The 26,683-nt window shown below is 39.1% G+C and overlaps 1 protein-coding gene across 2 annotated transcripts in view; it reads right to left on the reverse strand.

Annotated features, from left to right (window-relative positions):
- TRAPPC12 (trafficking protein particle complex subunit 12) overlaps positions 1 to 26,683 on the reverse strand; it is a 496,716-nt gene that overhangs the window by 217,707 nt on the left and 252,326 nt on the right. For both annotated transcript variants that reach the window (XM_053709729.1, XM_053709728.1), the window contains one exon: positions 23,599 to 23,711. In XM_053709729.1, the coding sequence (XP_053565704.1) occupies positions 23,599 to 23,711 (113 nt within the window). The remainder of the gene's footprint in view (positions 1 to 23,598; positions 23,712 to 26,683) is intronic.

Here is a 26,683-nt window from a genome sequence, read left to right on the forward strand (position 1 = left end):
CCAGTACTGAAGAACCTTTCTCCAAACCAGCAGCACAATAAAAACGTCTCACTCCCACAGCTGCGCAAAACAAACTGAAGGACACACGAAAACTCGAGCCAAAGACAACACCGCCCATCATGGGCGTGCCTCCCCCTCCCGGCCGGCATAGAAACTAAACAAAAAATCAGCCGCCAGGAGAAATAAAACAAACATGACACGCACAATCGCAGCGGATCTCAAAATGCCAGTAGCAGTATTCAAGGAACCCTTCACAAAAAACACATGGCCCCAAATGTGTAATAGCTGATAGCCCTTATAAAAGCAAATACGAAGCTCCTAAAACACCCCAAAGACATCCTCACACAGTGCTCTACATTGTAAGAACTGCCAAAAAGGAACCTGCACACATGCAGGATTAACCCCATAAGTGCCAAAGTATATATTTTTTTCCACACAGCAGAAAAAATAAAAATAGCACTTACCTCCAACACATACTGCCCGGCAGCAAGGCAGCTCTTTAGGCTTGCAAGGATTCCTTCTTAACATGGACCTGTGGACAAAGAAAAGACTAAGTAAACCTACATAGTCTTTACCAAAAAGGGCAGCATCCACATCCTGGGAGGCACAGAGGGGATTATACCTCCCAAGTTCCCAAAAGCTTAAAAGTCACCACTTCTCTACTGAAGAGACTGAAGTGGACTACGGATAAACCCCAAGGAAAAACAAAACAAACTTGCTCTGCTTTAAAAAATAAAAAAAACTCTTGATTGAAGAATCAGACACCTAACTTTAACCCTTCCTTGTAACTGATACAAGCAAAGAGAATGACTGGGAGTTGTGGGTAAGGGGAGTGGTATTTAACAGCTTTGCTGTGGTGCTCTTTGCCTCCTCCTGCTGATCAGGAGTGATATTCCCCAATAGTAATGATGATGATCCGTGGACTCACTGTGTCATTAGAAAGAAATGGTAACCGATTCAACCACCTATTGTCATGTTAGGTGTCTCTTGTCCAAGCACTATAGATGAAAGAGAATTTGGACAATAAGAGCAGACCCTTTCTAAAGATTATAGCAGTGCTTGACAATTTGTCAATGACAAATCTGTTTAAAAATTAGTAAGACTATTTAGGATCCAGACATATTTTTAGGAGCCAGACAGTGGCAGTTGTATATATATATATATATATGTATATATTTATATATAACCCAAAAGGTTAGGAGCTAGGGGTAAAATTCTAGGAGCCAGTGTCTTGCCCTGGTTTAGAGGAGTACCAAGAGTCTCTCCTTTCATATCTTATAAAACTCTTTAATTATATTGACCCATCTGTGCAATTGTCAGGGAGTCTTCTCTGGATAAAGCACACAGAGCTTTAAGACTAAAGCTGAAACCACCAAATCATCCACAAGATGTCAACGTTAAGTTTTATGCGTTACCCAGAGGAAAAAAAAACTATTTGGACACTATAACTTTATCAACATTTATCTCCAACAACCATTAAAAATTATTTTACACATTCATTCTGCAAAACTCCCAGTTTATACCAAATTATGGAAAAAAGAACTTGGCCTCATGATAACGTCAAAAGACTGGAATATAATATTTAAACAAATGGAAAAAGCGCCATCTTCAATGAGCATAACTTAAACAAATATGAAAATCCTTTGCCGATGGTACCTACACTCGAGCAGGCTATCCAAAATATATAAACAAGTGGACCCCACTTGTTGGAGAGAATGCAATCAAATTGGTACCCTAGCACATATATGGTGGGATTGTCCAATTCTCAAGTCTTGCTGGCAAGAGGTCCATAGGGAAATCAAAAAGACTATCGCATAAGATCCCATTTGATCCCCTTATACTTTCTTTCCTAAGATATGGTGAATCCACGGACTCATCAATTACTAGTGGGAATATCACTCCTGGCCAGCAGGAGGAGGCAAAGAGCACTAATGCAAAGCTGCTATATAGGTCACTTCCCATAATCCCCAGTCATTCTCTTTGCCTGCATTGCAAGGAGGTGAAGTTTTGGTGTCTGATCTACAATTAAGATTTTTTTATTTTAATAGCAGAGTAGGTTTACTCTGATCTTTCTAAAGGGTCTAGCCTTAGCCATGTCAGTCTCTTCAGTAGGGCAGTGGTGGCTTTTAAGCAATTGGGAACTTGTGGGGTACAATCCTCACTGCGTTTTCCCAAAACATTTTGCTGCTCTATTTAGATAGCCTGAGTAAGTTTACTCAGTCTTTCTGTATTTCCACAGGTTCATGTGAGGGATGGCATCCTCTTAAACTATGTAAGCAGGGAAAAAATTGGCACTTATTAAGCTGAAATGCTGCAGGGGGACATATTTTTATTATTCCTGTCAGGGTGCAGGTTTTTATGGCAGTTTTTGCAGACACTGTTAGTGTGAGGAGTTATTTATTTTATTGATGGCTCAGTGAGGATCCGTTTTTAGTAACAGATTATGTACTTTTATTGGGGGTTTTATTGATTGTTTTTAAGCCTGTTTTCAAGAAAGTTTTTTTTTTTTATGGCTTTTTTTTGTCAGCTGTAGGACCGTCCCTTTTATGGAGGTTCCGATTCTTTGATGTCAGAGTTTTTTTGGCGCTTTTCTTCACTTCCTGTAGAGTGAGGTGCGTATATTTTAGATGGCTCTACTGTTTAGAAGGCTTCTTGTTGTTTTTGCTTCTCTTGAATCCGGATTGTAAATGGGATTGTTTGCTGCAGGTTGCAGGACAGGTAGGGCACATCAGTAATTCTGCTGAGGTGTAGAGTGTTGCCTGGGGTAATGCTTTCTTGATTTGGAACATATATTTATGAACGATAGATTTTTTAGTTTTTGTATTATGGATCAAGAGGCTGTGCAGGATGTTACCTTTAGCTTATGTTTTGATGCCCAGATGGAACCACCAGTACCTTTTTGTTCTTTATGTATTGAAAGAACTTTAGCTTAAAGAAATAGACTTTTTGACAATGAGCCATCATTAGCTAAGGCGGAGGCTGTTCAGGAGCCTCCTGTTTCAGATGTGCCACAGCTGTCTCCTCAAGCATCCCAATCCTATTTATCTGCACATGCAGTGCCCTGCGTTTCCTCTCATGCTCTGTCTGGGTTTACTTTGAGAGATATTGCTGCCCAAGTATCCACTGAGGTATCTGAGGCATTGTCTGCTTTTCCCATGCTGCAGAGAAAACACAAAAAGAAATTTAAAGAAACAGTAACTAAGGTTTCTGATCCTGAGGTGGCTAATCAAAGTAGTTCCTTTCAGAGGACTGAGGATGAAGATTATTCGGGTACATCTGAGGGTGAAATCTCGGATTCAGGCAGTATAATTCCTTCTGCTGATGCTGAACTTGTCCTTCAGATTTAAGATGCAACACCTCCGCTTGTTACTTAAGGAGGTTTTGGCTACCTTGGATGGCTCCGATACTACTATCGCTGGTAACCCTAAGAAGTCTAGTAAGCTGAAAAAGAATTTTGAAGTTCCTTCTGCGGTGGAGGTATTTCCTGTTCCAGACCATGCTTCTAAGATTATTGCACGGGAGTGGGAAAGACCTGGAATTCCTTTTTCTCCATCTCTTATTTTTTAGAAAATGTTTCCTATAGCTGACTCTATTATTGAGTCGTGGCAAACAGTTGCTAAGGTGGAAGGAGCTATTTCCACTTTGGCTTAGAGGACCACTATTCCCATAGAGGATAGTTGTTCTTTAAAGGATCTAATGGAAACGAAATTGGATGCATTATTAAAGAAAATGTATGTTCACCAAGGTCTTCAATGGCAGCCTGTGGTGTGTATTGCTACTGTTACCAGCACTGCAGCTTACTGGTTTGATGCTTTGTCTGATTCTATTCAGACAGATACTCATCTTGAGGAGATCCAGGACAGGATTAAGGCTCTTAAGTTAGCTAATTCCTATATTATGAAAGCTTCCTTACAGGACATTAAACTAGGAGCAAAAATGTTTGGTTTTGCGGTTCTAGCTCGCAGAGCCCTTTGGTTAAAATCCTGGTCTGCAGATGTTTCTTCTAAGTCTAAGTTATTAGCTATTCCTTACAAGGGTAAGACCTTGTTTGGGCCTGGTTTGGCTGAAATTATTTCAGATATCACATGAGGAAAGGGATCTTTTCTTCCTCAGGATAAGAAGAATAATCAGAAAGGGCGTCAGAGTAATTTTCGTTCCTTTCGTAACTTTAGAGGTAAACCCTCCGATTCCTCTTCCAAGCAGGAACTATTCTTCCTGGAAGTCTGGTCAGTCTTGGAACAAGGGGAAATGGTCTAAGAAACCTGCGTCTGACTCCAAGTCAGCATGAAGGGTCGGCCCCCGATCCAGGAACGGATCAAGTAGGGGGCAGGCTTTCTGAATTTGCTCAGGCTTGGATACGAGATGTCCCAGACCTGTGGGCCATGGAAATTATATCTCAGGGGTACAAGATAGAATTCAAGACGTTTCCTCCCAGAGGCAGGTTACTTCTCTCAAAGTTATCTGTAGACCAGATAAAGAGAGAGGCGTTCTTAAATTGTATCAAGGATCTTTTTGCCCTGGGTGTTATAGTTCCAGTTCCTCCGCAGGAACAGGGTCTGGGATTTTATTCAAATTTGTTTATGGTTCCCAAGAAAGAGGGGACTTTCAGACCTATTTTAGACCTAAAGTGTTTAAACAAGTTCCTCAGAGTACCGTCCTTCAAGATGGAGACTATACGTTCCATTCTTCCTTTGGTTCAAGAGGGTCAGTTTATGACAACCATAAACTTAAAGGACGCGTACCGTCATGTTCCCATTCACCGGGATCATCACAAGTTTCTAAGGTTTGCTTTCTTAGACTATCATTTTCAGTTTGTGGCTCTTCCATTCGGCCTTGCCACAGCTCCCAGAATTTTCTCAGGGTTCTGGGGGCTCTTTTGGCAGTAATCCGGTCTCGGGGCATTGCAGTAGCGCCTTATCTGGACGACATTCTGGTTCAGGCGCCGTCTTTTCAATAAGCAAACTCTCATACGGAGATCTTGTTGTCTTTTCTTCGCTCCCACAGTTGGAAGGTGAATCTGAGAAAGAGTTCTCTGATTCCAGCCACAAGAATAGTGTTTTTTGGGACCATAATAGACTCCCTACTAATGAAGATATTTCTGACAGAGGTCAGAAAAACAAAGATCTTAGGCTCTTGTCTTGTCCTCTCCTTAGCCGTGAGTGGCTCTATGTATGGAGGTAATTGGTCTGATGGTAGCTTCCATGGACATCAGTCCGTTTGCTCGGTTCAATCTCAGACCTCTGCAGTTATGCATGTTAAGGCAATGAAAATGGGACTATGCGGATCTGTCTCCTGGATCAGGTGACAAGGGACTCTCTTCTGTGGTGGTTGTCTCAGGAACACCTCTCTCAGGGAATTTGCTTTTGCAGACCTTCCTGGGTGATCGTGACCACGGATGCCAGCCTTCTAGGTTGGGGAGCAATTTGGGGTTCATTGAAGACTCAGGGTCTTTGGTCTCGGGAGGAGTCAGTTCTCCATATAAACATTCTAGAACTAAATGATTTTCAATGCTCTACTGGCCTGTCCTCAGTTGGCCTTAGCCCGGTTTATCAAATTCCAGTCGGACAACATAACATTGGTGGCGTACATCAACCACCAGGGGGAACTCTGAGTTCCTTGGCCATGACAGAAATGGCCCGGATAATCCAGTGGGCGGAGTCTCACAACTGCTGTCTTTCTGTGATCCATATACCAGGAGTGGACAATTGGGAGGCGGATTTTCTGAGCCGACCGACCTTTCATCTGGGTGAGTGGGAACACCATCCCAAAGTATTTTCCAGTTTAATCCTCAATTGGGGGCAGCCAGAACTGGATCTCATGGCTTCTCGGCAGAATGCCAAGCTTCTGAGGTATGGCTCGAGGTCAAGGGATCCACAGGCTTTCTTGATAGATGCTCTGGCGGGCCCTTGGAATTTCAGTCTAGCTTACATATTTCCTCCGTTCGCTCTCCTGCCAAGAGTTATTGCTCGGATCAAGCAGTAGAGGGTGTCAGTGATTTCTAGTGGAAATGTCGTCTCTACCTCCGTTGGAACTCCCTCTGAGGAAGGACCTTCTACTTCCGGGTCCTTTTCTTCATCCAAATCTCTTTTCTCTGCTTGGAGATTGAACAACTGATTTTATCTAAGCGTGGGTTTTCAGTCGGTCATTGAGACCATGATTCAGGCTCATAATCCTGTGACAAGAAATATTTACTATAAGATATGGCGTAAATATCTGTATTGGTGTGAATCCAGAGGCTACTCTTGGAGTAGAGTCAGGATTCCTAGGATTTTGTCTTTTCTCCAGGAGGGTCTGGAGAAGGGTTTAGCAGCTAGTACTCTGAAAGGTCAGATTTCTGCGTTGTCTATTTTGTTGCATAAGCGTTTGGCGGATGCACCAGACGTACAGGAGGGATGTATGTTTAAGGAGTGTGTGGCGCAACTTAATGCTTATACCCTTATATTCTTATATTTTAAATAAACAGAGATAATACAGTCTATTTCAGAATTATATCAGATGTATTAAAAAAATACATCCGATATAATTCTGAAATAGACTGTATTATCTCTGTTTATTTAAAATATAAGAATATAAGGGTATAAGCATTAAGTTGCGCCACACACTTCTTAAACATACATCCCTCCTGTACACCACAACCAGATATTTTTTGGGGAAAATATCTTAGGAGTTAAGGCACACCCGAAACAAGGCAGCGCAAAAAAGTTTTAAAATCCTCCGACCAGGATGCACCAGACGTGCAATCTTTTTGTCAGGCCTTGGTTAGGATCAGGCCTGTGTTTAAGCCTGTTACTCCACCCTGGAGTCTTAACCTTAATTTAATATTTGTAATTATATCTCATGTCCTATTCGTAGGGTAGGAACTTTCCCCCTTCTTTCCATTTTCCATATTTTTGTACTTTTACAAGTTTATAGCATCTCAATGGTTTAGATTGTACACAATTACTGATTTACTGTCATGTACCTCAGATAGTTTGTTTTTTCCTTGTTTTTTTGTGCTGCTGTTTTTTTTTCTCCCAACTTCCACATGTTTATATGTTGTTTTCAAAAGAAATCGAATAAAAAAATAAAAATAAAAAAAAAGGGCTTAAAGGAAAATTGCAAGCACCTAAAGAGACAAATCTTTATGGACAATGAGATGATTAATACGTGTTTTCTCCCAAGAGACTAGGTATCTGATTCTCTGAAGATGTAATATCTTTTGATATTTTTATATTGATCCTACTTATAACTTTCATTGCATAAACAAAATTGTATCGCTCTTTATTTTCATTAACCTCTTAAGGACATATGACAGAATTTTTCCGTCATAAAACAATTGAGCAAACTAAAAGCTGTGTCCTTAAAGGGTTAATAAAGCCTGTTTGAAAAAGAAAAAAATATTTTTTTCATGTAATTAGCAAGAGTCCATGAGCTAGTGACGTATGGGATATACATTCCTACCAGGAGGGGCAAAGTTTCCCAAACCTCAAAATGCCTATAAATACACCCCTCACCACACCCACAATTCAGTTTTACAAACTTTGCCTCCTATGGAGGTGGTGAAGTAAGTTTGTGCTAGATTCTACGTTGATATGCGCTCCGCAGCAAGTTGGAGCCCGGTTTTCCTCTCAGCGTGCAGTGAATGTCAGAGGGATGTGAGGAGAGTATTGCCTATTTGAATGCAGTGATCTCCTTCTACGGGGTCTATTTCATAGGTTCTCTGTTATCGGTCGTAGAGATTCATCTCTTACCTCCCTTTTCAGATCGACGATATACTCTTATTTATATACCATTACCTCTGCTGATTTTCGTTTCAGTACTGGTTTGGCTTTCTACAAACATGTAGATGAGTGTCCTGGGGAAAGTAAATCTTATTTTCTGTGACACCCTAAGCTATGGTTGGGCACTTTATTTATAAAGTTCTAAATATATGTATTCAAACATTTATTTGCCTTGACTCAGAATGTTCAACATTCCTTATTTTCAGACAGTCAGTTTCATATTTGGGATAATGCATTTGAATCAATCATTTTTTCTTACCTTAAAAATTTGACTTTTTTTCCCTGTGGGCTGTTAGGCTCGCGTGGGCTGAAAATGCTTCATTTTATTGCGTCATTCTTGGCGCAGACTTTTTTGGCGCAAAAAAATCTTTTCTTTTTCCGGCGTCATACGTGTCGCCGGAAGTTGCGTCATTTTTTGACGTCCTTTTGCGCCAAAAATGTCGGCGTTCCGGATGTGGCGTCATTTTTGGCGCCAAAAAGCATTTAGGCGCCAAACAATGTGGGCGTATTATTTGGCGCCAAAAAATATGGGCGTCGCTTTTGTCTCCACATTATTTCAGTCTCATTTTTTCTTTGCTTCTGGTTACTAGAAGCTTGTTTATTGGCATTTTTTTCCCATTCCTGAAACTGTCATTTAAGGAATTTGATCAATTTTGCTTTATATGTTGTTTTTTCTCTTACATATTGCAAGATGTCTCACGTTGCATCTGAGTCAGAAGATACTTCAGGAAAATCGCTGTCTAGTGCTGGAACTACCAAAGCTAAGTGTATCTGCTGTAAACTTTTGGTAGCTATTCCTCCGGCTGTTGTTTGTATTAATTGTCATGACAAACTTGTTAAAGCAGATAATATTTCCTTTAGTAATGTACCATTGCCTGTTGCAGTTCCCTCAACATCTAAGGTGCAGAATGTTCCTGATAACATAAGAGATTTTGTTTCTGAATCCATCAAGAAGGCTATGTCTGTTATTTCTCCTTCTAGTAAACATAAAAAATCTTTTAAAACTTCTCTCTCTACAGATGAATTTTTAAAATGAACATCATCATTCTGATTCTGATGACTCTTCTGGTTCAGAGGATTCTGTCTCAGAGATTGATGCTGATAAATCTTCATATTTATTTAAAATTGAATTTATTTGTTCTTTACTTAAAGAAGTACTAATTGCTTTAGAAATAGAGGATTCTGGTCCTCTTGATACTAATTCTAAACGTTTAGATAAGGTATTTAAATCTCCTGTGGTTATTCCAGAAGTTTTTCCTGTTCCTAATGCTATTTCTGAAGTAATTTCCAGAGAATGGGATAAATTGGGTAATTCATTTACTCCTTCTAAACGTTTTAAGCAATTATATCCTGTGCCGTCTGACAGATTAGAATTTTGGGACAAAATCCCTAAAGTCGATGGGGCTATTTCTACCCTTGCTAAACGTACTACTATTCCTACGTCAGATGGTACTTCGTTTAAAGATCCTTTAGATAGGAAAATTGAATCCTTTCTAAGAAAAGCTTATCTGTGTTCAGGTAATCTTCTTAGACCTGCTATATCTTTGGCTGATGTTGCTGCAGCTTCAACTTTTTGGTTGGAGACTTTAGCACAACAAGTAACAGATCATGATTCTCATAATATTATTCTTCTTCTTCAGCATGCTAATAATTTTATCTGTGATGCCATTTTTGATATTATCAGAGTTGATGTCAGGTTTATGTCTCTAGCTATTTTAGCTAGAAGAGCTTTATGTCTTAAAACTTGGAATGCTGATATGGCTTCTAAATCAACTCTACTTTCCATTTCTTTCCAGGGTAACAAATTATTTGGTTCTCAGTTGGATTCCATTATCTCAACTGTTACTGGTGGGAAAGGAACTTTTTTACCACAGGATAAAAAATCTAAGGGTAAAAACAGGGCTAATAATCGTTTTCGTTCCTTTCGTTTCAACAAAGAACAAAAGCCTGATCCTTCATCCTCAGGAGCAGTTTCAGTTTGGAAACCATCTCCAGTCTGGAATAAATCCAAGCCTTCTAGAAAGGCAAAGCCTGCTTCTAAGTCCACATGAAGGTGCGGCCCTCATTCCAGCTCAGCTGGTAGGGGGCAGGTTACGTTTTTTCAAAGAAATTTGGATCAATTCTGTTCACAATCTTTGGATTCAGAACATTGTTTCAGAAGGGTACAGAATTGGTTTCAAGATGAGACCTCCTGCAAAGAGATTTTTTCTTTCCCGTGTCCCAGTAAATCCAGTGAAAGCTCAAGCATTTCTGAATTGTGTTTCAGATCTAGAGTTGGCTGGAGTAATTATGCCAGTTCCAATTCTGGAACAGGGGATGGGGTTTTATTCAAATCTCTTCATTGTACCAAAGAAGGAGAATTCCTTCAGACCAGTTCTGGATCTAAAAATATTGAATCGTTATGTAAGGATACCAACGTTCAAAATGGTAACTGTAAGGACTATCTTGCCTTTTGTTCAGCAAGGGCATTTTATGTCCACAATAGATTTACAGGATGCATATCTGCATATTCCGATTCATCCAGATCATTATCAGTTCCTGAGATTCTCTTTTCTGGACAAGCATTACCAGTTTGTGGCTCTGCCGTTTGGCCTAGCTACAGCTCCAAGAATTTTTACAAAGGTTCTCGGTGCCCTTCTGTCTGTAATCAGAGAACAGGGTATTGTGGTATTTCCTTATTTGGATGATATCTTGGTACTTGCTCAGTCTTTACATTTAGCAGAATCTCTTACGAATCGACTTGTGTTGTTTCTTCAAGATCATGGTTGGAGGATCAATTCACCAAAAAGTTCATTGATTCCTCAGACAAGGGTAACCTTTCTGGGTTTCCAGATAGATTCAGTGTCCATGACTCTGTCTTTAACAGACAAGAGACGTCTAAAATTGATTTCAGCTTGTCGAAACCTTCAGTCACAATCATTCCCTTCGGTAGCCTTATGCATGGAAATTCTAGGTCTTATGACTGCTGCATCGGACGCGATCCCCTTTGCTCGTTTTCACATGCGACCTCTTCAGCTCTGTATGCTGAATCAATGGTGCAAGGATTACACAAAGATATCTCAATTAATATCTTTAAAACCGATTGTACGACACTCTCTAACGTGGTGGACATATCACCATCGTTTAATTCAGGGGGCTTCTTTTGTGCTTCCGACCTGGACTGTAATTTCAACAGATGCAAGTCTCACAGGTTGGGGAGCTGTGTGGGGATCTCTGACGGCACAAGGAGTTTGGGAATCTCAGGAGGTGAGATTACCGATCAATATTTTGGAACTCCGTGCAATTTTCAGAGCTCTTCAGTCTTGGCCTCTTCTGAAGAGAGAATCGTTCATTTGTTTTCAGACAGACAATGTCACTACTGTGGCATACATCAATCATCAAGGAGGGACTCACAGTCCTCTGGCTATGAAAGAAGTATCTCGAATTCTGGTTTGGGCGGAATCCAGCTCCTGTCTAATCTCTGCGGTTCATATCTCAGGTATAGACAATTGGGAAGCGGATTATCTCAGTCGCCAAACGTTGCATCCGGGCGAATGGACTCTTCACCCAGAGGTATTTCTTCAGATTGTTCAAATGTGGGAGCTTCCAGAAATAGATCTGATGGCGTCTCATCTAAACAAGAAACTTCCCAGGTATCTGTCCAGATCCCGGGATCCTCAGGCGGAAGCAGTGGATGCATTATCACTTCCTTGGAAGTATCATCCTGCTTATATCTTTCCGCCTCTAGTTCTTCTTCCAAGAGTAATCTCCAAGATTCTGAAGGAATGCTCGTTTGTTCTGCTGGTAGCTCCGGCATGGCCTCACAGGTTTTGGTATGCGGATCTTGTCCGGATGGCCTCTTGCCATCCGTGGACTCTTCCGCTACGACCAGACCTTCTGTCGCAAGGTCCTTTTTTCCATCAGGATCTCAAATCCTTAAATTTAAAGGTATGGAGATTGAACGCTTGATTCTTGGTCAAAGAGGTTTCTCTGACTCTGTGATTAATACTATGTTACAGGCTCGTAAATCTGTATCCAGAGAGATATATTATAGAGTCTGGAAGACTTATATTTCTTGGTGTCTTTCTCATCATTTTTCTTGGCATTCTTTTAGAATTCCGAGAATTTTACAGTTTCTTCAGGATGGTTTAGATAAAGGTTTATCCGCAAGTTCTTTGAAAGGACAAATCTCTGCTCTTTCTGTTCTTTTTCACAGAAAGATTGCTAATCTTCCTGATATTCATTGTTTTGTACAAGCTTTGGTTCGTATAAAACCTGTCATTAAGTCAATTTCTCCTCCTTGGAGTTTGAATTTGGTTCTGGGGGCTCTTCAAGCTCCTCCGTTTGAACCTATGCATTCATTGGATATTAAATTACTTTCTTGGAAAGTTTTGTTCCTTTTGGCAATCTCTTCTGCCAGAAGAGTTTCTGAATTATCTGCTCTTTCTTGTGAGTCTCCTTTTCTGATTTTTCATCAGGATAAGGCAGTGTTGCGAACTTCTTTTGAATTTTTACCTAAAGTTGTGAATTCTAAAAACATTAGTAGGGAAATTGTGGTTCCTTCATTATGTCCTAATCCTAAGAATTCTAAGGAGAAATCATTGCATTCTTTGGATGTTGTTAGAGCTTTGAAATATTATGTTGAAGCTACTAAGTCTTTCCGAAAGACTTCTAGTTTATTTGTTATCTTTTCTGGTTCTAGAAAAGGCCAGAAAGCTTCTGCCATTTCTTTGGCATCTTGGTTGAAATCTTTAATTCATCTTGTCTATGTTGAGTCGGGTAAATCTCCGCCTCAAAGGATTACAGCTTATTCTACTAGGTCAGTTTCTACTTCCTGGGCGTTTAGGAATGAAGCTTCAATTGATCAGATTTGCAAAGCAGCAACTTGGTCCTCTTTGCATACTTTTACTAAATTCTACCATTTTGATGTATTTTCTTCTTCTGAAGCAGTTTTTGGTAGAAAAGTACTTCAGGCAGCGGTTTCAGTTTGAATCTTCTGCTTATGTTTTTCATTAAACTTTATTTTGGGTGTGGATTATTTTCAGCAGGAATTGGCTGTCTTTATTTTATCCCTCCCTCTCTAGTGACTCTTGCGTGGAAAGATCCACATCTTGGGTAATCATTATCCCATACGTCACTAGCTCATGGACTCTTGCTAATTACATGAAAGAAAACATAATTTATGTAAGAACTTACCTGATAAATTCATTTCTTTCATATTAGCAAGAGTCCATGAGGCCCGCCCTTTTTTTTGGGGTGGTTATGATTTTTGTATAAAGCACAATTATTCCAATTCCTTATTTTATATGCTTTCGCACTTTTTTAATCACCCCACTTCTTGGCTATTCGTTAAACTGAATTGTGGGTGTGGTGAGGGGTGTATTTATAGGCATTTTGAGGTTTGGGAAACTTTGCCCCTCCTGGTAGGAAAGTATATCCCATACGTCACTAGCTCATGGACTCTTGCTAATATGAAAGAAATGAATTTATCAGGTAAGTTCTTACATAAATTATGTTTTTCCATTTTATTTATTACCAAAAGTACAAAATGAAGGATTAATGGGGCTTTCCGTCTAGCCTTTTAGTCAAAAAAGATGATAAACTCCTGGTGTATAAGGAACTGGCATATCTTAAAGGGACAGTATACACTCATTTTCATATAACTGCATGTAATAGACACTACTATAAAGAATAAGATGCACAGATACTGATTTAAAAATCCAGTATAAAACTGTTTAATAACTTACTTAGAAGCTCTCAGTTTAGCTCTGTTGAAAAGGCAGCTGGAAAGCCCACTGCAAGTGGGAAATAAGACACTCCTCGCCCTCCTCCTTTTGCATATGAGAAGACGCTTTACACAAACAGGAGCAAGCTGGAGTAGGTAGCTGACGGTATTCTCATAAAACTTTGGGGCTTGGTTAGGAGTTTGAAAATCAGAGCAATGTTATTTTAAAAATAAGGAAAACAAAAAAACTTTATGGGCTATATAAATAAATCATCTACAAAACATTTATGCAAAGAAAAAATGAGTGTATAATGTCCCTTTAATGACATATATAAAGACCTTAACATCAACTTTTCCCAAATAAAAGGGACAGAGTCACTGCCTATCAACAGTAGAGACAAAGACTGAGCTAAACCACAATGCTCTCAGTGGACTATCCTCTTTAAAATGAGAAAGAGTGCACCTACTTCTATACAACCTGCTGCCAAGACTTTAAAACGGGTGATGACTCTGCTATCAATAGGGGAATCTAAATGCTGAAACTATACACAATGGACCTAGTTTGCAAGTAAATAAATTTAATACTATATTTTTTTCTAACATAATTATAAATTATTATAAAATTTTAAAATGATCACTGTGCGATTATTAAGTGAAAAAACAAAGGATGCAAAGTAGCCCTATGTTTCTGTGACTCTCAATGAGAGTCTAGTGAGACGGGCTTAAAAAAAATTAAATATTTGGCGTGAAAATAACACTAACAAATGCACGCGACATGATGACACGGAAGTCAATCATCATAAAAATTGCGCTATTAGGTGCCCGTTCGTGCACAAGAAAACAGAAAAAAAAGCTTCACGGAAGCAGAGGTCCGGCTATAACATGAGACCGTAAAAATGGTAAGCCTATGAAACCTATCTCTTGCAATTTATAAAAAGAAGAACTGTCTTTATGTTTAACTTGAATATTAGAGCACGAGTCTAAAAATAATATTTGTAACATTATGTTGCTTTGCAGCCTGAAAAAGAGACACAGTTTTTGTTTATCCAGCTGTAATTACTCAGTGCAACTTATAACATCCAAGTGAAAGATATAACACTAACATTTCAGGCAAAAATAAAGACAATTAAAAAACAGAATCACTGAGTTGCAAAAAGGATCACCCCCTCCTAAAATTACTTGCAAACTTAATCAGGTGTAGCTTATCACCTTCACAACGGCACACACAAAGCCATTTGACCTTCAACTGTGATCAGCTGTGGGCATATTGATTAGCTCAGCATGAAAAGAGCTTTCCTGGAGCATTTCAGTCCCTAGTAATGCAACTGAAGCAAACAATCAACTATGGGTGGCAAGGCACTGCCAAAAGATCTCCGGGATAATGTTGTGGACAGGCACAAGTCAGGAGATGGATACAAGAAAATATCAAAGGCTTTATCAATGCCTAGAAGCACAGTGAAGTCTATTATTAAGAAGTGGAAGATATTTGGTACAACACAGACCATCACTGGATCAGGACGTTGCTCCAAACTGGATGAAAGAGCCAGGAAGAAACTGGTCAGAGACTACCAAGAGGTCCACAGCAACGCTGAAGCAGTTGCTGGAATTTATGAGAAAGAGTGGTCATTGTGTGCATGTGACAATAATATCATAAATTATCCACAAATATGGCTTGTATGGGAGGGTTGCAAGAAAAAAGCCACTCCTCAAAAAAGGCCACATGGAGTCACGACTGAGCTTTGCCATAACATACCTTGGAGATGCTGAGGCCACATGGAAAAAAGTGTTATGGTCAGATGAGACCAAAATTGAATTATTTGGCCTCAACACCAAACTATATGTCTGGAGGAAATCCAATACAGCTCACGATACAGATAACACCGTTTACCTACAGTAAAGCATGGAGGTGGTAAAATCCTATTATGGGGGTGTTTCTCTGCAGCAGGCACTGGAGCACTGGAGTCAGGATAGAAGGAATAATGCATTGGGCAAAATACCGTCAAATTCTTGAGGAAAATCTAATGCCCTCTGCCAGGAAGTTGTCAATGGGAAGAAGGTTTATCTTCCAACATGACAATGACCCAAAGCACACAGCAAAAATGACCACACAGTGGATGAAGGAGAAAAAGGTGAATGTTCTTGCATGGCCTAGTTAGAGCCCAGACTTAAACCCCATTAAATATCTGTGGCATGACTTGAAGACTGCAGTCCACAAACAATCACCATCAAATGTAACCGAATTGGAGCAGTTCTGAAAAGAAGAGTGGGCAAATATTGCACAGTCTAGTTGTGCTAAGTTAGTAGAGACATATCCCAACAGACTAAAGGCTGCAAATAAAGCAAAAGGTGGTTCAACAAAATACTGACACAAGGGGGTGATCCTTTTTGCAACTCAGTGATTCTGTTTTTGAATTGTCTTTATTTTTTCCTGACATGTTGGCGTTATATCTTTCACTTGAATGCTATAAGTTGCACTGAGTAATTACAACTGGATAAACAAAAACTGTGTTTGTTTTTATTTCAGGCTGCAAAGCAACAAAAACATAATTTATGTAAGTAAGAACTAACCTGATAAATTAATTTCTTTCATATTGGCAAGAGTCCATGAGCTAGTGACGTATGGGATATACAATCCTACCAGGAGGGGCAAAGTTTCTCAAACCTCAAAATGCCTATAAATACACTCCTCACCACACCCACAATTCAGTTTAACGAATAGCCAAGTAGTGGGTGATAAAGAAAGGCGTAAAAAGCATCAACAAAGGGATTTGGAAATAATTGTGCTTTATACAAAAAAATCATAAAAACCATAAAAAGGGTGGGTCTCATAGACTCTTGCCATTATGAAAGAAATTATTTTTTCAGTTAAGTTCTTACATAAAATATGTTTTCTTTCATGTTCATGAGCTAGGGACGTATGGGATAGTAATACCCAAGATGTAAAACTCCACAGAAGAGTCACTAGAGAGGGAGGGATAAAATAATAACAGCCATTTTTTCCGCTGAAAAAAAATCCACATCCCAAAATATAAGTTTATTCTCATAATGAAAAGAAAAAACTCAAACATAAGCAAAGGAATCAAACTGAAACAGCTGCCTGAAAAACTTTTCTACGAAAAACTGCTTCCGAAGAAGCAAATACATCAACACAGTAGAATTTAGTAAATGTATGCAAAGAAGACCAAGTTGCTGCTTAACAAATCTGATCAACTGAAGGTTCATTCTTAAAAGCCCACAAAGTGGAGACTGGTCTAGTAGAATGAGCTGTAATTCTCTGAGGCGGGGCCTGACCCGACTCCAAATAAGCCTGATGAATCAAAAGCTTTAACCAAGATGCCAAGGGAAAGGGCAGAAGCCTTCTGACCTTTCCTAGAACCAGAAAAGATAACAAATAGACTAGAAGTCTTCCTGAAATTTTTAGTAGCTTCAACATAATAATATTTCAAAGCTCTTACCACATCCAAAGAATGTAAGGATTAGGACACAAAGAAGGGACAACAATTTCTCCATTAATGTTAGAATTTACAACCTTAGGTAGAAATTTAAATGAAGTCCGCAAAACTGCCTTATCCTGATGGAAAATCAGAAAAGGAGATTTACAAGAAAGAGCAGATAATTCAGAAACTCTTCTAGCAGAAGAGATGGCCAAAAGGAACAAAACTTTTCAAGAAAGTAGTTTAATGTCCAAAGAATGCATAGGCTCAAAAGGAGGAGCCTGTAAAGCCTTGAAAACCAAATTAAGACTCCAAGGAGGAGAAATTGACAGGCTTGATACGGACAAAGCCTGTACAAAACAGTGAATATCCAGAAGCTTAGCAATCTTTCTGTGAAATAAAACAGAAATAGCAGAGATTTGTCCCTTCAAGGAACTTGCAGACAAACCCTTATCCAAACAATCCTGAAGAAACTGTAAAAAGAATAAAAGAATGCCAGGAGAATTTATGAGAAGAACACCATGAAATATAAGTCTACCAAACTCGATAATAAATCTTCCTAGAGACAGATTTACGAGCCTGTAACATAGTATTAATCACAGAGTCAGAGAAACCTCTATGACTAAGCACTAGGCATTCAATTTCCATACCTTTAAATTTAATGATTTGAGATCCTGATGGAAAAACGGACCTTGAGACAGAAGGTCTGGCCTTAATGGAAGTGGCCAAGGTTGGCAACTATACATCCAAACAAGATCCGCATACCAAAACCTGTGAGGCTATGCTGGAGCTACAAGCAACACAAACAATTGTTCCATGATGACCTTGGAAATCACTCTTGGAAGGAAAACCAGAGGCGTGAAGATATAAGCAGGTTGGTTTCACCAAGGAACTGCTAACGCATCCACCGCTTACGACTGAGGATCTCTGGACCTGGACAGGTACCTGGGTAGTCTCTTGTTTAGATGGGAAGCCATCAGATCTATTTATGGAAGACCACACATCTGAATAAGCTGAGAAAACACATCTGGATGGAGCGACCACTGCCCCGGATGTAAAGTCTGACGACTGAGATAATCTGCTTCCCAATTGTCTATACCTGGGATATGAACCGCAGAAATTAGACAGGTGCTGGATTCCGCCCAAGCAAGTATCAGATATACTTCTTTCATAGCTAGGGGACTGTGAGTCCCACCCTGATGATTGACATATGCCACAGTTGTGATATTGTCTGTCTGAAAAAAAAAAATGAACGGTTCTCTCTTCAACAGAGGCCAGACCTGAAGAGCCCAGAAAATAGCACAGAGTTCTAAAATATTTATTGGTAACCTCGCCTCTTGAGATTTCCAAACCCCTTGTGCGGTCAGAAATCTCCAGACAACTCCCCAAAGTGAAAGACTTGCAATCTGTTGTGAACACAGTCCAGGTTGGACGAACAAAAGAGGCCCCTTGAACTATACAATGGTGATCTAACCATTGTAATCAATAAAGAGTAACAAGCTGAATGAAGTGTGATGTGCAACTAATATCTCTGGTGGTATTTCAGTACACACAATGTGACACAGTTTAGTGGGCATTTGAGCACCTCAATATTTTACTTACATCCTATATTTATGTGGTTTAGATATAATCTATAAGTACCTGATGTAACGAGAGACATCTGACCTATATACCAATAGAATTCACACTCAAAATTAGAGTCATCCACTGTATATAACCAGCTTAAACGAATTATATTGGGAGATATCAGCACCCTTAACATTTGCACAAGATATTAGGCCACTGGTTAACAATCAGTGTGTGTCTTAAAGAGATAGACACACACGATCTGATGGATTGTTAAATACTTTAGGCATATCTATTTTCAATACTTACCCCAATTTAACCCTAGTTGACAGGGTAGTATTAATTTTCCCTAAGCCCCTAGGTCTATTTTAATTTGTTTTAGTCCTTCGTGATGTTCTGATTAGCGATGCTGTGAAAAGGATATATTGGCTATTAATACTCTTTATTCAGACAACACCTAGGAATTGTGTATGTGTGTGATAATTCCTGAGAAACAGGTATTTTAACATGATTATAATAACGTTTCACTTTTTAATGTGTATTTTTCTTTAATAAACTCTACAACCTCTTTATATTGTTTGATCTAACCACCAAGTCAGAGAGAGTCGAACATTGGGATTTAAGGATATTAAATTGTGATATCTTTGTATAATCCCTGCAGTATTGGTTCAGCATACAAAGCTGGAGAGGTCTCATATGAAAACGAGCAGTCCGATGCTGCAGTCATGAGACCTAAAACTTCCATGCACATAGCCACTGAAGGGAATGATTGAGACTGAAGGTTCCGACAAGCTGAAACCAATTTTAATCTTCTCTTGTCTGTTAGAGACAGAGTCATGGACACTGAATCTATCTGGAAACCTAAAAAGGTGATCCTTGTCTAAGGAATCAAAAACTTTTTGGTAAATTGATCCTCCAACCATGTCTTTGAAGAAACAACACTAGTTGATTTGTGTGAGATTCTGCAGAATGTAAAGACTGAGCTAGTACCAAGATATCGCTCAAATAAGGAAACACTGCAATACCCCGCTCTCGGATTACAGAGAGTAGGGCACCTAGAACCTTTTAATAGATTCTTGGAGCTGTCGCTAGGCCAAATGGAAGAGTGAAACATTGGTAATGCTTGTCTAAAAAAGAGAATCTCAGAAACTGATAGTGGTCTGGATGAATCGGAATATGAAGATATGCATCCTGTAAGTCTATTGTGGACATATAATGCCTTTGTTGAAAAAAAGGCAGAATAGTCCTAGTCACCATTTTGAAAGTTGACACTCTTACAAAACGATTCAAAAGTTTCAGATCCAGAACTGGCCTGAATGAATTTTCTTTCTTTGGGACAATGAATAGATTTGAATAAAACCCCAGACATTGTTCCTGAAACAGAACTGGTATGATTACCCCTGAAAGCTGCAGATCTGATCTGAAACACACTTCAGAAAAGCCTGAGCCTTTACTGGATTTGCTGGGATGCATGAGAGAAAAAATCTTCTCACAGGAGATCCTACTCAGAATCCAATTCGGTACCCTTGAGAGACAATACTCTAAATCCATTGATTTTGGACAGAATCTGCCCAAATGTTTTGAAAGAATCTTAATCTGCCCCCTACCAGCTGAGCTGGAATGAGTCATGCAGACTTGGGGATGGCTTTGGTTTCTTAAAAGGTTTGGATTTATTCAAACTTGAAGAAGGTTTCCAAATGGAACCAGATTCTTTGGGGGAAGGATTAGGTTTCTGTTCCTTACTTTGTTGAAAGGAACGAAAACGGTTAGAAGCTTTAGATTTACCCTTAAGTCTTTTATCCTGAGGCAAAAAAACTCCCTTCCCCCCAGTGACAGTTGAAATAATCGAATCCAACGGAGAACCAAATAACTTATTACCTTGGAAAGAAAGAGATAGTAATCTAGACTTAGATATCATGTCAGCATTCCAATATTTCAGCCACAAAGCTCTGCTAGCTAAAATAGCTAAAGACATAGATTTAACATCAATTTTGATGATATAAAAAATGGCATCACAGATAAAATAATTAGCATGTTGAAGCAAGCAAACAATGCTAGACAAATCAGGATCCCTTTCCTGTTGCGCTAAACTTTCCAACCAAAAAGTTGATGCAGCTGCAACATCAGCCATAGAAATGGCAGGCCTAAGAAGATGGCCAGAATATAAATACGCTTTCCGTAAGTAGGATTCAAGTTTCCTATCTAAAGGATCGTTAAAAGAAGTACTATCTTCCATAGGAATAGAAGTACGTTTAGCAAGAGTAGAAATAGCCCCATCAACTTTGGGATCTTTTCCCAAAACTCCAATCTAACTTCTGGCAAAGGATATGATTTTTTAAACCTTGAAGAAGGAATAAAAGAAGTACCAGGCCTATTCCATTCCTTAGAAATTATATCAGAAAAAGCATCAGGAACTGGAAAAACCTCTGGAGTAACCACAGGAGGTTTATAAACAGAATTTAAACGTTTACTAGTTTTAATATCAAGAGGACTAGTTTCCTCAATATCCAATGTAATCAACACCTCTTAACAAGGAACGAATATACTCCGTTTTAAATAAGTAGATTTGTCAGTGTCAATATCTGAGGAAGGATCTTCTGAATCAGATAGATCCTCATCAGAGGGGGATAATTCAGTATGTTGTCGGTCATTTGAAAATTCATCAACCTTATGAGCAGTTTTAAGAGATTTTTCACGTTTATTAGAAGGCGGGATGGCAGACAAAGCCTTCTGAATCGCATAAGAAATAAAATCTTTTATATTCACAGGTATATCATGTACATTAGATGTTGAAGGAACAACAGGCATTGTACTATTACTGATGGATACATTCTCTGCATGTAAAAGCTTATCATGACAACTATTACATACCACAGATGGAGATATAATCTCCACAAATTTACAACAAATGCACTTAGCTTTGGTAGAACTGTTATCAGGTAGCAGGGTTCCAACAGTGGTTTCTGAGACAGGATCAGATTAAGACATCTTGCAAATGTAAGAGAAAAAACAACATATAAAGCAAAATTATCAATTTCCTTATATGGCAGTTTCAGGAATGGTAAAAAAATGCAAACAGCAAAGCCCTCTGACATAGAATAAGGCAAGAGGCATATAGGAATTGGGTTTTAAATAATGAAATTATTTGGCGGCAAGTATGACGCACAACGCAAACTGAAATTTATTTGACGCTAACAACATCCGGAAATGACACTCGCGTCATTGAAGACGCAACATTATGCAAGGAACTATTTTGCATCATCGGACGTACCTTTGCGCCAAAAAAAATTTCTCGTGCCAAGAATGATGCAATAAACTTTGGCATTTTGCGCCCTTGCGAACCTAATTTTGCCCGCAAAATTTAATGAAAAAACAGTCAATTGAAAAAAGACTAAACCCCAGGTAAGAAAAATATTTTCCTAAATATGTTTTTCTCCCAAATATGAAACTGATAGTCTGCTAAAGGAAATAAACATAAACCGGACTCATGGCAAATATAAGTACAATACATATATTTAGAACTTTATATTAATGCATAAAGTGCCAAACCATAGCTGAGAGTGTCTTAAGTAATGAAAACATACTTACCGAAAGACACCCATCCACATATAGCAGATAGCCAAACCAGTACTGAAACAGTTATCAGTAGAAGCAATGGAATATGAGAGTATATCGTCGATCTGAATAAGGGAGGTAGGAGATGAATCTCTACGATCGATAACAGAGAACCTATGAAATAGATCTCCCGTGAGGAAAACCATTGCATTCAATAGGTGATACTCCCTTCACAACCCTCTGACATTCACTGTACTCTGAGAGGAATCGGGCTTCAAAATGCTGAGAATAGCATATCAACGTAGAAATCTTAGCACAAACTTACTTCACCACCTCCATAGGAGGCAAACATTTTTAAAACTGAATTGTGGGTGTGGTGAGTGGTGTATTTATAGGTATTTTGCGGTTTGGGAAACTTTGCCCCTCCTGGTAGGATTGTATATCCAATATGTCACTAGCTCATGGACTCTTGCCAATTAAATGTAAGAAATGTGATTATTTTCAAGGGGGGGGGGGGTGATTCTTTTCAATACCCAATGTAAGAATACTGATAAAATTATAAGGGGAATATAGTGCCTGTCCCAGGGCTCTTATATATAGTAATACATTGGAATAACTTAATAAAAAGTACCCAAACCACAGCTGCGTCTGATAAATTATTTTAAACATACTTACCCTAGACACTCGTACACTGATAGCAGACAGCCAAACCAGTACTGAAACATATCAGCAGAGGTAATGGAGTAGGAGTATAACGTCGATCTATAAAGGGAGGCAGAAGATGAATACCTGCAACCAAATTTACAGAGAGCCTATGAAAAGATTTTCTTGAGGCGAAAACATGGTTACATGAGGCAGTACTCCCTTCACTTTCATCTGACAAGCACTGTACTCTAAGGGGAACCGAGCTTCAATATGCTCTTAAGCGCCTCTCACTGAAGAAATCAAGCACCTCATAATGCTTCAACCTCCTCCTAACGAGGAAAAGTTTAAAACTGAGGTATGTGTGAGATTGGCAGGGTATTTATAGGCTTTTGAGGTTTGGGAAACTTAGCCTCCTCCTCGTAGGAGTGTATATCCCATACGTTAACAGCTCATGGACTCTCGCCACCTATATGAACGTAAATAAGTTTTCAAAGTAAGGAACCCTCACATGAAGGTTCAAATGGTGACTCAAGTAAAGTATCCAAAACCAAAGGAAGATCCCAAGATGCTGTTGAACATCTACTTGAAGGATGGACATGGGCCAATGTATTATAAAAAATGTAACAATCAAAGGTTCATGAGCCCATTTAACTACAGATATTGCTGAAGGTTCTAGCACTAAATCCTTGGAGAAAAGCATCATGTAGGAAATCAAGCAGTTGTGATAGACAAAAGGATGATGTAGAAGCATTATGCTGTATCATCCAAGTAGCGAAACATCCCATATACTATAATATAATAGGTTCATGTGGTAGACCCCTTTCTAGCCTGCAATATGGTTTAAATAGGAGAGGTTGTGTGTTTAATATAATAATATAGAATATCTAAGTGTTTATAAAAATAATATGGATTGCATGTGGCATTCTGAACTTACCTGTAGACAAACAATTTTCATTTTGTGCATCCGGTCTAGAGACTCTTGAGGATTTCCAAGGTACTGTCGGAGTTCAGCATGTAAAATACGCATTGAAAACGGTACCATAGATCCTGAAATTTAAAGTTTTAAAAGAAGCTAAAGTTATATTTAATAAAACAAATACTCTTAATTTTTATAAAACATTTCTTAAAACAATTTCGTCTAGATTATAAGTTTTTGTCGGTAAGGCTGTGCGGTGCCAACGCTCCTTTTTATCTCAACGCTCACTTAAGACAGCGCTGGTATTACGAGTTTTCTGCAAGCTGGCGTTAGCCTCAGAAAAGTGAGCTTTGAGAAAAATTTAGCTCCACATCTCACCTCAATACCAGTGCTGCTTACGGTAGCGGTAAGCAGGTAAAACATGCTCGTGCACGATTTCCTCATAGGAAACAATGGGGCTGAGCTGGCTGAAAAAAAACCTTAACACCTGCAAAAAAGCAGCGTTCAGCTCCTAACGCAGTCCCATTGTTTCCTATGGGAAAATACATTTTACGTCTACACCTAACACACTAACATGAACCCTGAGTCTAAACACCCCTAATCTTACACTTATTAACCCCTAATCTGCCACCCCCGACATTGTCGCCACCTACATTATATTATTAACCCCTAATCTGCCGCTCCAGACACCGCCGCCACCTACATTATATGTATTAACCCCTAATCTGATGCCCCCAACATCACCGAACCCTACATTTTATTTATTAACCCCTAATCTGCCCCCCCAACGTCACAGCAACTATATTAAATGTATTAACCCCTAATCTGCCGCCGCCATTATAATAAAGTTATTAACCCCTAAACTTAAGTCTAACCCTAACCCTAACACTCCCCTAACTTAAATATAATTTAAATACATCTAAATAAATTTACTATAATTAACTAAATTATTCCTATTTAAAACTAAATACTTACCTGTAAAATAAACCCTAAGCTAGCTACAATATAACTAATAGTTACATTGTAGCTATCTCAGCGTTTATTTTTATTTTACAGGCAACTTTGTATTTATTTTAACTAGGTACAATAGTTATGAAATAGTTATTAACTATTTAATAACTTCCTAGTTAAAATAAATACAAATATACCTGTAAAATAAAACCTAACCTAAGTTACAATTAAACCTAACACTACACTATAATTAAATTAATTACCTAAACTAACTACAATTAAATACAATTAAATAAACTAAAGTACAAAACCCCCCACTAAATTACAGAAAACCAAAAAGAAATTATACATTTTTAAACTAATTACACCTAATCTAATCCCCCTAATAAAATTAAAAAGCCCCCCAAAATAAAAAAACTTCCCTACCCTATACTAAATTACAAATAGCCCTTAAAAGGGCTTTTTGCGGGGCATTGCCCCAAAGTAATCAGCTCTTTTACCTGTAAAAAAAAATACAATACCCCCCCAACATTAAAACCCACCACCCACACACCTAACCCTACTCTAAAACCCACCCAATCCCCCCTTAATAAAACCTAACACTACCCCCTTGAAGATCACCCTACCTTGAGCCGTCTTCACCCAGCCGGGCACAAGTGGACCTCCAGATGTCTTCATCCGATCCGGCCAGAAGAGGACATCCAGACTGGCAGAAGTCTTCATCCAGGCGGCATCTTCTATCTCCTTCCATCCGGAGCGGAGCGGGTCCATCTTGAAGACATCAGATGCGGAGCATCCTCGACGGCGACTGAAGAATGAAGGTTCCTTTAAGTGACGTCATCCAAGATGGCGTCCCTTCAATTCCAATTGGCTGATATCAGCCAATCGGAATTAAGGTAGGAAAAATCCTATTGGCTGATTGGATCAGCCAATAGAATTGAAGTTCAATCCTATTGGCTGATCCAATCAGCCAATAGGATTGAGCTCACATTCTATTGGCTGTTCCAATCAGCCAATAGAATGCAGGCTCAATTCTATTGGCTGATCAGCCAATAGGATTTTTCCTACCTTAATTTGACTGGCTGATAGGATTCTATTAGCCAATCGGAATTGAAGGGACGCCATCTTGGATGACGTCACTTAAAGGAACCTTCATTCTTCAGTCGCTGTCGGATGGAAGAGGATGCTCCGCCTGGATGAAGACTTCTGCCGGTCTGGATGTCCTCTTCTGGCCGGATTGGATGAAGACTTCTGCCACTCTGGGGGGTCCACTTGTGCCCGGCTGGGTGAAGACGGCTCAAGGTAGGGTGATCTTCAAGGGGGTAGTGTTAGGTTTTATTAAGGGGGGATTGGGTGGGTTTTAGAGTATGGTTGGGTGTGTGGGTGGTGGATTTTAATGTTTGGGGGGTATTGTATTTTTTTTTTACAGGTAAAAGAGCTGATTACTTTGGGGCAATGCCCCGCAAAAGGCCCTTTTAAGGGCTATTTGTAATTTATTATAGGGTAGGGATTTTTTTATTTTGGGGGGCTTTTTTATTTTATTAGGGGGATTAGATTAGGTGTAATTAGTTTAAAATATTTGTCATTTCTTTTTTATTTTCTGTAATATAGTTTATTTAATTTAAAGGGACAGTCTACCATAGAATTGTTATTGTTTTAAAAGATAGATATTCCCTTTAATACTCATTCCCCTGTTTTGCATAACCAACAGTTATATTAATATACTTTATACCTCTGTGATTACCTAGTATCTAGGAACCTTCTTCAAGCCCCCTGATCACATGACTGTGACTGTTTATTATCTATTGTCTTAAATTTAGCATTGTTTTGTGCTAGATCTTAAATAACCCCCTGTGCCTTATTTACCGTATTTTTCGCACCATAAGATGCACTTTTTCCCCCCTCAAAAGTAAGGGGAAATGTCTGTGCGTCTTATGGAGCGAATGCAGGCCCGGTGCTTGCATATTTAAGCTAGGCAGCCACCTTAGGGCACTGTCTTACTGAGTTCCACTTCGCGCTGCGCAATGTGCAGAGTGCAGACTATAGGACAGTGAACAATAAACACAAAGTCTGAAGCTGCAGTTAAAAATTCTTTGTTTTTTTACTCATTTAAGAGCAGTTACATGTACAGGTACAAAACATGCCCTTAGTG

The sequence above is a fragment of the Bombina bombina genome, chromosome 4, assembly GCF_027579735.1.
Source record: "Bombina bombina isolate aBomBom1 chromosome 4, aBomBom1.pri, whole genome shotgun sequence".
Classification (NCBI taxonomy): Eukaryota; Metazoa; Chordata; class Amphibia; order Anura; family Bombinatoridae; genus Bombina; species Bombina bombina.